Raw genomic sequence first — 11,942 nt, 5'->3', positions numbered from 1 at the left:
CTTGATCTATTAGTCACACAGATTCACCTCATTAGTGACCACAAAAACTTTATACCTTGAGTTTAATAAATCTGTGTTGGTCAGAGTTGATAGTTGTTTTCAGGGTGGTCCCATAGGGGCACATTAAGGGTGTCTGATTGACCTTAACGTTGCATACTTTATTTGTAAAGTGTAAATGCTACTGTTTTTCTGTGTCAGAGTCAGTGATAGGGCAGATCTAGGGGACAGATGTTTACGGGGTGGTGGTGACCCATCTTGCTGGGCCTCAGATCTATCAGTTACAAAGTAGCTGAAAGTGAAGTAACGCACAAATCCATCTTCTTGTTTCTTCCATCTACTTGCGGGAATCTCCATGGCAGGTGAAACCAGCAGAAGATGCAGCACTGAAGGGTACATTCTGGAGGAAAATATGTAAGTTGAAGGAATTCAGCTATTTGTCCTAAGCATAAGATTAAGGCTACTCCTCTTTATAAGGGAAATTTAACAATAGCTATTAGGCACAAGGATATTCATAATCCCTCACTGATGTAATTAGAGGACCAAATGTATGATTTCATGTGGCTTCACTTTCCTGTGTATAAAACTTCTTTGAAGTGTTCATAGATGCTGGGATAAATCAAAAAGGATTTTATTTAGAGAACATATCATTGTATCAGTATATTTGGAAGGAAATTGTTATTTCAGCATGTTCAGATAACAAGAGTCTAGGATCTGCTCTCCGTTACTCCAGTGTAAATCTATTGCAATACTTGGGATTTACCCTTGTGTAACTGAGCTCAGAATCTAGATCGAGAAGTTTTAATCCAAAATGAGTGTGCATATTTGACACTTTCACACTAAAGTTCCAGGGATGTATAACTGAGATTTGGGTTCAGATTGATGATACATTATCACAAAGGCATGTCCCAAGGGTATGCCTAACAGACATGTAAACCTGAACGATACATAATAAATGCTCTTGGACAGGTTAAGTGACTGTTGTTTCTTAGCGCTTCCTCACTATGAACAATCCCATTTATCATGGTAGCGTCTAGAATTTTCTCTGTCTTCATATTAAAGACTGTAAGTTTTATATTTTAACTTTTTATTTGTGCTTTCTATCTGTTCTGTAATTGCCAATATTGTATTTTTTCCCTAATCAAAATAGACCTCTAGTTTGATCATTATATCTAGGGAAATGTATTGCTTTGAGCTCTCAAAGGCAACAAAGTTCTGTCCTATCCAGGATGAAGCTGGCTGTCTTTGTGGTAGTTGAAGACATGTAAAAGTCTGAGGTCTTCCTTCAGAGTAGTGCCAGAGAAAGTTGGGTGAGAGAGTAGTGTGGACACAGAGCAAAAAGATGGTGTTGTGGTTAAGGCACTTGAGTGGTACTCAGGAGATCTGGCTTTAATTTTTGGCCATGCCACAGGTTTACTGTGTGACATTAGGTAAATCCCTTAATCGCTGTGTGCCTCAGTTTCCCATCTGTAAAATGGGGTTAATAATGTATAATCCTTCCTTCTCTCCACCTCATGTTTGTCTTATTTATTTAGACTGAGATAGGGACTGTCTCCTACTATGTGTCTGTACAGTGCCTAGCACAAAAGGATCCTGAAACTCCTGATCTCAGTTGATGTTTCTAGGTGCCACCCATAATATAAATAATAATAAATTTAAAAGTGACAAACAAGCAAAAAACAGATGGCCCCACCATAAATAACACCCAGTCCTGTTAATGTCTTATTTCTCCAGTTGAAACAGTGATTCTGTGTAGCATAAATCCATTCAAGTATACATTTTTTAAAACTAAAATTGGAATGAGAAGATACAGTATTGTACAATGGGCATTTGACAGCACAGCCAATCAAAACTCAGAATTTCCATTTCATAGGAAATTCCAGCATTTCAGAATTTGCTTATATTCCAAATCAGAATGGAAACAATTTGGTCTACATTCATTTTTGTCAAAATAAACACAATTTTGTCAAATATTTTGGTTTTGATTAAACTACATTTTCTGATTGAAACCTGTTTTGTAGAAAATTTTCTGACTAGCTCTATTAGGCAATCAAATTCAGTTTATATAATTGATTGTTGTTGCTTGATGGTATATCTGTATAAAATGTTCTCATTTTCTCTCCTTCCACTATTTGTAGTTGGAAATAGCCAATTGACCTGGGCTGGAAAGATATTTTGCCAGATTGTTATAGAAATCTTGAACTTTTGCAAAAGAGAAAAAGACAAGTAGGAATAGTTCTTCATGAAAAAAAAAAAACAAAAAAGAAGCAAGATTTATATTTCTGCTGTTGTGTTTGTAGTCTGATTTGTTAAAAAGTTGTAGCCTTGTATTAAGGATAATTTTATTTTTCCCATTCCAATAAAATCTAATGCTTGATTTAATCAAAACTGGTATAATTCTGAAGCATTTCTACAACTATACCATTACCCTTTGAACAGACGTCAGATAAAGAACGGCTGCCTACAGATCAAGTTGCTGTTGCCAACTCTCGCGAGCTTTCTGACAGAAACAGTTGATTATAATGTCAGTACTGTCCAATTTACAGGCTTAAAGTAGCAGCCACACACTGCTTTTCACTGAAGTATACAAAGACCTTGACTCTTTTAGAAACTTTATAGTCTTTGTAATAGAAGCTGGGGTAAGTGGTTCTCTATTTACATGTTTCTATGCCAATATAAGTTACAGTTAAACTCAATTTGTATGGGGATTGTGATCTTTTAAAATGTTATGCTCTGACCATTTGTTGCTCTGTTGGAGATAGTCACTCTGCTCTGCAAATGGAACTGATGGAACAAGTAAGCAGGCATGTGTATCAGACCCTGGTATTATTCAAGGGATTCTGGGCTAAGTAAATTGAACGGAGCAATAAATCATTTATTAATTCTACCATCTTTTCTATTTAAATAGAGATTACGTAGCCTTGTGTATAGATTTTTTGGTTGGGTAAAGATTTGCAAGGAGAGAAAATAATCATTTAAATAAATTATATTCCATCACTGAATAAGAATACAAAAGCATATTCTGTTTATTTTTTATTGGATAAAACAAATGCAGAAGCAACTTTTTAAAATATGCAAATATAGTAAATGACATACCTCTTCTTGGTTAAGGTTGGCAGGCTAAAGCAATCTTCTGACTTCTTTTATTCCTGTAGTAATAATGAAGTCATATTTATTTAGCTCAGTGTGTTTTATGTTGCTGAATTTATTTTAACGCAGCATTAAAATTATTACAAAATGTAGTATTTCACCACCAAGTGCAGTAGCATACCTTTCAATTGCTAGTTTTGTCACTATTAGCAGGAAACAACTTGAAACTACTATGCTTTCATTTAGCAATGTAGAAGTTTTGTACTTTTTCCAAAGTTTGACATATTTAATTTGCTCATTAAAAAGATCAGATAGTTCATTGGAGAGCTAATTATAAAATGTACAGTATTGATTTTTTTTTACTTTAACTATTTCTTTAATATTTGCATTAATAGCTGAAACATTTTAGGATTGTGGATCAAAAGTTCAGGATCTGTTTTATATTTGCGGATTTTTACTTTTGTCTCTCTCTCTATATATATGTGTGTGTGTGTATATATATATAACATAACTGTGTGGAGACTAAAGGTTCTACATGAACCCCACACTCCTGATGTTTACACCCCCCCTTTATTATTTATTATTATAATTTCACTTCTTATGCCTATAATATTACCATTAATTATTTCAATCTTTTACAGTTCCAGATAGCACTTTAAATGCTAGATTAAATGCTTGCTTTCAGTGTCACATATTGAATGGTTTTAAAAATTACCCTCCTTATCCAGTTTACTGTATATTGGGTAATTGCTGACTTCCTCTGCTGCTAGGTCCTTAGCCCAATATTGATGCAATCTCCTGGTCACTTAATTCATGAATTAACTTAAAAGTAAAACAACCAGGATTTGACTCTTGCATAATCCTTAACCCCTATGGAATATTTTTCATTTATTGCTCTTTAAAGTGCTTTACAAAGATAGGAATTCTCACTGTATCCCTTTAATGGGTGGGTAAACTGATGTACAAAGCAATAAGTGATTTCATTTTGCCTAAGGACTGCAGCTTGGTGCACTAAATCCCTGATTCTGCAAACACTTGGAGTAATTCTATTGATTTGAGGTTGCCCACACCAGTAAAGTTTAGCAAGGATGTGTTTGCAGATTTCTAGGTAGGTAAATCTTAAGGTTTGGTTATTGTTAGATAAAGCTCTTTAGCCCTTTTATCTTTATGAATCATATTGAGAAGCTTTTACATAAAAGATTCTATTGCTTTACATCTTTTTCCACAATAGATCATCTATGTACTATAGGTTTTTATTTTCTCATGCTTTTAACAAAAAATTGAAATATTGTCTGTGATAATTTATCTCTCTGAGTTACTTTGATTCTATCTCATATTTAGGAATCACTTTAACCAGAAACTTCCCCATTTTTTCTATTCTCCGTCAGCTTTCCAACAATAAACAAACAAATTAAATGGTCTTAGATCAGACATACAGCTGTACTTTCCACAGAAATTAGCCTCACTCCTTGTAAGGAGAGAAGTGCTGCTCATTAACAAAGAATGAACTATTTAAAGTGGCAGTGCTGAATACACTATGTACAACAGGACGAGGAGGGGGTAGAACAGAAGAGAAGCTTCGTTGAATATTTTCACTGAAACAGACTGTAGGATTGGGCCAAATGAGAGTTTTCTTCTTTTTTGACATTTGGCTTTTGAGAGGAAGAGAATGTTTTTATAACAGAGTTAATAAGTCCAGCTTTAAAAGACTAAGATCAATGGGACTACTCACATGCATTAACTTAAGCACGTGATTAAGTACTTTACCTAATCAGGGTCTAAATTCCTAGAATTACCAGCACTTAGAGGCCCCAATCAAGGACTTGTACCAAGCGCTGCAAAAATAAAGAAAAAAATATAGTCCCTATCCAAATAAATGTACCATCTAAGCAATAACAATAACGTTAATTGTTATGGCAAACAATGTCTATAAAACATTTATTTGTTCATGATTTTGGCATAACTATGTAAGTGATCGCATACAAGAACTGAAGTTATAGAGTATTACAGACATACATATCAGTTGAAGTACAGACTTATGAAAAGCACCTCCAATTCCCAGACAGTACTCTTGGGTTTATAACACAGTTATTTTGATGTTTTGCTATTGCATTTCAACCTACTTGGGTTCTGTATCATAAATACATGGTTCAATATCTACAGTTTCACGTGATGGAGATCTAACACCCCCAAACATGGGGAAAATTCTAATTCAAAGCACAGAGGAGCTGCTTTTTCGGGGTTAATAATGTGTCTGTTGATTTGTGAAGAAATTGGCACATGGCCTGAATTTTGTCCCATAGTTCTAGTAGAAGTTTCCTTGATATCCTTAAGATTGGGCACATTGTTACTAGCTCTCTCTATTTACGGGATAGTATGAATTACAAAAGTAACCACGACAGAATAATTTCTAATCATGCATTATGTTTTGCATGATCTTCTCATGTATTAGCCTCCAAAGGAGAATGGTCAGGGCACCAATTAACAAAAGTAAATATTATGAAAAGGCCTGAAGGGCATATTTTTGTGTGCTAAACCAGATGAAATCGTGTTTGTTCAGTGATTGTGTGTGGGAGGAAAACAGATACTCCTTAGCAAAGCCACCTACGTATGGTACTTCTGGTGACTTTTACTGTGATGCCATACAAGGCGCCTGCTGCACTGGTCATATGGCTAATGGTTCACATAGTCACAAACTCACTGGCCATATACTTTCCTCTCTTTGGCCCACCCCTACCTAGCCTTCAACCTCCCACCTCCTTCCATGTTGTAGTGGACAGAACCGTTGTGGAGCACTACTCTGTGATATTTAGGGGCAGCAAAGTCCCTGTAGATCCTATCCATGCCTGTCCCCTCTATATTTAGGGATATCCATGCCAATGTGAGGAGAGAAAGCATTGTCTGACTCTAGACTATAAAATTTACCCATTGCTAGAAAATCACGTCAGAAGAGGGTAAAGTGGGATCGTTACTGAATATGATTCAGCAACAAGTGTAGCCAAGGACAAGCCATGGCTAAAATCTGCTCTGCTGTTCCATGCAGCAGAACCACCCCAGTTTCAGTGCCTTTGGGACCTTTCACATTCCTTCTGCATGCGACAAGTTTTGGCCCTTGTACTGAAACATTAAAATGCAGGCTCCTAAACTTATTTTTTATTTTATTTCAGGAATGATGACATGCAGCAATGGGACAAGTGTCTGCACAAGATTTCTGATGTGGTTTCTTCTACTGTATATGTTTGTAAGGAAGGTGCTACCTGAAGACGACATTATAGTTACTACTAAGAAAGGAAAAGTAAGAGGGATTCACTTGCCCGTACTTGGGGGAACTGTGACGGCCTTTCTGGGAATTCCTTATGGCGAGCCACCACTTGGTAGACTACGATTCAAAAAACCAGAGCCCCGCAACAAGTGGACAGAGATTTGGGATGCCACAAAACATGCAAACTCTTGTTATCAGAATATAGATAAAACTTTCCCTGGATTCCCTGGGTCAGAGATGTGGAATCCAAACACTAACCTTAGTGAAGACTGCTTATACCTCAATGTATGGGTTCCTTCTCCAAAACCCAAAAATGCAACTGTCATGGTATGGATTTATGGGGGTGGATTTCAATCAGGGACATCTTCTTTACCTATCTATGATGGTAAATTTCTGGCACGTGTTGAAAGAGTCATTGTAGTTTCAGTGAACTACAGAACAGGGGCACTAGGATTCTTGGCTTTACCGGGAAACCAGGAAGCTCCAGGAAATGCAGGTTTATTTGATCAAAGGTTAGCACTTCAGTGGGTCCAGGAGAACATAGCTGTCTTTGGTGGCAATTCTAAAAGTGTGACTTTATTTGGAGAGAGTGCTGGGGCTGCTTCCGTTAGCTACCATATCCTTTCTTCTGAAAGCCATCCTCTTTTCACAAGAGCCATCATGCAAAGTGGCTCTGCTAATGCCCCATGGGCCACACTAACCCATTCCGAGGCAAGGATGAGAACTTTGACTTTAGCTAAACTACTCAGCTGCTCAGGTAGCAATGATACAGACATAATTCTCTGTCTCCAAAACAAGGATCCCCAGGATATCCTCGAGAATGAAGTTTCTGTTTTAACACACAACTCTCTTTTAAAAGTATATTTCTGTCCCATAGTTGATGGTGATTTTCTCACTGAAATGCCACAAACATTGATCCAGCATGGGCTCTTTAAACAAACCCAACTCTTAGTGGGAGTTAACAAAGATGAAGGGACAGCTTTTCTAGTGTATGGGGCACCTGGTTTCAGCAAAGATAATGATAGCCAGATCAATAAAACAGAATTTCAAGTAGGTTTAAGTGAATCCTTTCCAGAAGCAAGTGAACTTGGGGTGGAATCAATCATTTTTCACTACACAGACTGGGAAGATGAGCAGAACCCTAACAATTATCGTGATGCTATGGATGACATTATTGGGGATTACAATATCATATGTCCTGTAATGGAGTTCACAAAATTTTTTGCTCAACTAGGAAATAATGTATTCTTCTACTTCTTTGAACATCGGTCCTCAAAACTTGCTTGGCCAGAATGGATGGGAGTAATGCATGGTTATGAGATTGAGTTTATATTTGGATTACCTCTAGAGAGAAGAGTTAATTATACCAAAGCTGAAGAAATCTTGAGTAGATCCATATTGAGATACTGGGCAAGTTTTGCGAAAACGGGGTAAGTTTAAGTTTTGCTGGTTGATTTTTATATCAGATGCACAAACTAGAAATAATGATTCTGTTGATTGTGTTCTGGAGGCTAGTGGGGCCTGTGAGGAAGGATTACTTGTCCAACTAGCTGGGACTTCTCTTTTATTATTGATAAAAATAGCATCTCAGTAAAATAAACTGTTGAAATGCAGCTGATGATATCATATGAGTTTAAGAAAATATTGTGTACTCTTAAAAGTTGTTAGTCATCTGCTACCCACTTATGAAGGCAACCACAACACATTTTTTTTCATGGCAGCAGCTGTTGCAAATGAAGGGAAGAATTTCAAGCTGCAAAAACATAATACATACACCTCATACACACTATGGGTTAAATCCTGATCTTATTGAAGTAAATGGCAAAACTCTGGTCGACTTAAGTGTGACTCACCCTAAGATTGAAATTCACCACAAAACCCAAAGAACAAAATTTTATTTGAGGCACTAAGTGAGACTTGGGGGATGGAATCCAACCCCCACAACCAATCTACCCAGCTTCTGTTCCAGCATATGGACTGGAATAGTGGCTATAACACCTATTGTCTCCATACGGTGGAGGAAAGTATCTGTATTAGTGGATTTGCGTAAGACTTCTATAGGCATCATAGAAATATCCTCTAGGTTTGAAAACATTTACACTAAAGATAGCCATTAGTAGATCCATACAGAGTTAGTCTTAATGTTATAACTCTAGTGCAGTGGTTTTCAAACTAGGATATGTATACCCCGAGAAGTATGTGAGCTCTCATCAGGGGTATGCGAGAAAAATTTTGTAATGGCAGACATTGCATCACGTTATGCCTTCCTGTTTTTTTTATTTTTTTCTGTTTTCATAGGTATATTATGACCCTATCTCAGATGGGTATATATGATAGACTACATTATTTGAAAGGGGTATGCAGCCTAAAAAGTTTGAAAACCATTGCTTTAGTGGTATGTTGAGAATTGAAGCCATGCCTTCTGGTTACTTTACACATATCTACTTAGGGGGGAAAAATCCATATTGTAAATAGAAAACTGTATCCATGGCAATGCACACTTCAGTATTTAACTTATCCTCACAGTAAAAAGAAATCACTTTATCTATATTTTTTTAACCTTACAGTAACTGGCTTCTGAGATGGCTATTTCCTTAAATTTATTTATGCACTGATACAAAACACACTGAAGTCATTTAAAAGATTCCCACTGACTTCAACTTTGGATCATACCCTAACCATTTTTCATTCATAGATTCATAGTTTACAACCCAGAGTGGACCTTTGTGATAATCTAGTCTAATCTCCTATATAGTAGATGCCATAGTACTTGCACAAATTAATTTCACTTTGAACTATAGCATATAATTTAGAAAAATAATCCAATCTTGCTTTAAAATTGTCAGTGATCATCCATGTGTCAGGAGAATCCATCACAACCCTTGGTAAGTTGTTTCATTGGTAAATTAGTCTCACTTCTAAAAATGTGTGCCTTATTTCTAGTCTGAATTTGTCTAGCTTCAATTTCCAGCCATTGGGTCTTGTTTTAGTTTTGTCTATTAAATTGAAGAGCCTTTTACTATCTATTTTCTGTTCTCCATTTAAATACCTATAGACTGTGATCCCCTTAACCTTCTCTTTGTTAAACTAAACAGGCTGTGCTCCTGGAGTCTTTCACAATATAGCATATTTTCCCAATCCTTTAATCATGCTCATGGCTCTTCTCTGAACTCTCTCCTAGGGCTGGTCCACACTGGGGTGGGGGATCGATCAAGGAAACGCAACTTCAGCTATGAGAATAGTGTAGCTGAAGTCAAAGTTTCCTAGATCAAACTAAGTTTACTTACTGCAGGTCCATGTGGCGCAGGTAAGCTCCCCCATTGACAGCGCTTCCTCCTCTCAGTGAGCAGGAGTTCCGCAGTCGACGGGGGAGCGCTTCTGGGATCGATTTATCGCATCCAGATGAGACGCGATAAATTGATCCCAGAAGATCGATCTCTACCCGCCAAATCGGGCGGGTAGTGTGGACCTACCCCTACTTAGCAGCATCCTTTGTTTATATAGTCAAGAATTACATTAGCCCTTTTGGCCGTAGCATCACACTGGGAGCTGATGTTTAGTTGATTATCCATCATGTCCCTATGTCCTTTTCAGAGTCACTGCTTCCGAGGATTGGTTCCCCCTTCCTGTAAGCATGGCCTACATTCTTTGTTCCAAGATGTATGACTTTACATTGAATTGGGGACTGTTTTCTTCATTATTTACCACTCCCCCAATTGTTGTGTCCTCTGCAAACTGTTAGGCACATATTGCTTAATTAGAAACATATTCATGTTCATAAACTGTTGCTTCACATTTCTCACCCAAATTATTCTTCTAAGTTGATTATGCATTTATAAGGTATTTAAGAGGGCAGTATTATTTCATGAACAATAAGAATGGCAAAAATTGATTTGGTGAGATGTATTTAATAGGCCTACTTTTGTATTAATTTTACATTACACATTGAGGGGAGCTAACAATCTGTTTAAATGAATCATTCCTTTAACAGATTTTCCCTTTAAGAGCTGTAATTGTTTGGCTTGATGGAAAATAATTCATTTAGCCAATCTATTCCTTTAGCAGGCTTCAATGGAGGCTTTCTTGACTGTACTAATGAGCATTATAAAAGGAATTAAGATACTACATATTTGCCATCTCTCTGAATTCTATCATACACGACAGAGAAATAAACTCTTCAAATGAATAGTATTTTAATCTAAGTTTTATATTACTGAAAAATTATTTTAATCCAAGAACTCTTTTCAATAGCATCGATGGCAGAACTATATATGCATTTTAGGCAACAAAATGTACTTGCATTGAGTAATTTTTTAACATTGGGATGCATTTTAGAAAAGGAATGCATTTGATGCTTTACTATCAAATATGCATTAATTTTTTGCAATAAATTGCTACTCTGGAGCCTATACAGTGAGGTCAGCTAAAACTTGGTAACCTTTTCTGCTTAAGGGTTAAGGATGGATCCAATATCCATAGCACTCTGAAACCAGTGGAGATCAGACATTTCAACAGGAATTAAGACTGAATTAGGGATCTCCACTAGATTCTGCAGCTTTTACAAACCTATCCTGCAGAAAATTGCAGATAATGACAATGCTGTAGCCACCACAACTATATCTAAAAGTGTAGATGTTTCAATTTAAATCGAAACATTTATTTGTTTTAAAAATGAGCTTCTCTTTTCATAGAGATTTTGCAGAGCAATATTTAGATGTGTGCTTTTGGTATTAGCATAGTTTCAGATGTATAATACATAGTTTCCTGTTTCTCAATACCTGCTTGGTAAGATGAAGTTACAGAGATAAGGGCACAGTGCAAGCTAAAATTAGGCAACGTAAGGTGTGTGTGTGTGCAAGTTTAAGTTTGTGAAAGACTGTCAGCCAATAGTCATGTCATCTAGTCTGATTATCATTTGGACTATAATTAGATTAGCTGGCAGATAGTATTTCAAGTGGTTTCCACAGCAAACAGAAAATACTCACTATCTGCTTCTACCACAAGTATTGAAAACATGACTATTTGTGGTAGATAATACATCTATGCAATTCTAATCCCCAGCAAAACAATCACATTGGTATGTTTTCTACTTAGTTAACCTGTTAGATGCCACTCACTTCATAAACAAAAACATGGATCTAACCAATGTAAGCTGCCCATAGTTTAGAATAAGTGGATCAAATTGATTCTAAAAATTATCAGGAGTAGAGTATGCCTCCCCTCTTCCTGACATGTCTGACCGTGCACTACAGATTCATAAAAATACAAATACTTCTTGCATTTGACATATTATGCATAGTAAATTCTGGTGCAATAAAACGATAAGTATATAGGGGCAAAAGTGCCTTTGCCATTGATGTTTGCAGTACCAGAGGAGAAAACTAGAAAAAAAGATGAAAATCAGAAAGATTATACAGCACAGTTATTACTGAGGGCGTTTGACCTAATATTCTAATGTGCACTAATACCAAAGCATGAGGGAGGAAACAGAAGCCTGCATATGAAAAGAGATATGAAAAGCTCAGCAAAAGCTGAAAGATTTTTATTTTTTTTGTCTCAATGACTTTACACTTGGAGGTAATTTCGAGATGGC

General features: G+C 36.5%; 1 protein-coding gene across 1 annotated transcript in view; it reads left to right on the top strand.

Moving 5' to 3' along the window:
- Positions 1–2,507: 2,507 nt before the first annotated feature.
- BCHE (butyrylcholinesterase) overlaps positions 2,508–11,942 on the top strand; it is a 52,531-nt gene continuing 43,096 nt past the window's right edge. The window contains exons 1-2 of the mRNA XM_034781936.1: positions 2,508–2,636; positions 6,255–7,779. Coding sequence (XP_034637827.1) covers positions 6,257–7,779 — 1,523 coding nt within the window. The 5' untranslated portion in view covers positions 2,508–2,636; positions 6,255–6,256. The remainder of the gene's footprint in view (positions 2,637–6,254; positions 7,780–11,942) is intronic.

This window comes from Trachemys scripta, chromosome 9, assembly GCF_013100865.1.
Source record: "Trachemys scripta elegans isolate TJP31775 chromosome 9, CAS_Tse_1.0, whole genome shotgun sequence".
Lineage (NCBI taxonomy): Eukaryota > Metazoa > Chordata > Testudines > Emydidae > Trachemys > Trachemys scripta.
This window is presented reverse-complemented; position numbering and strand designations above follow the sequence as displayed.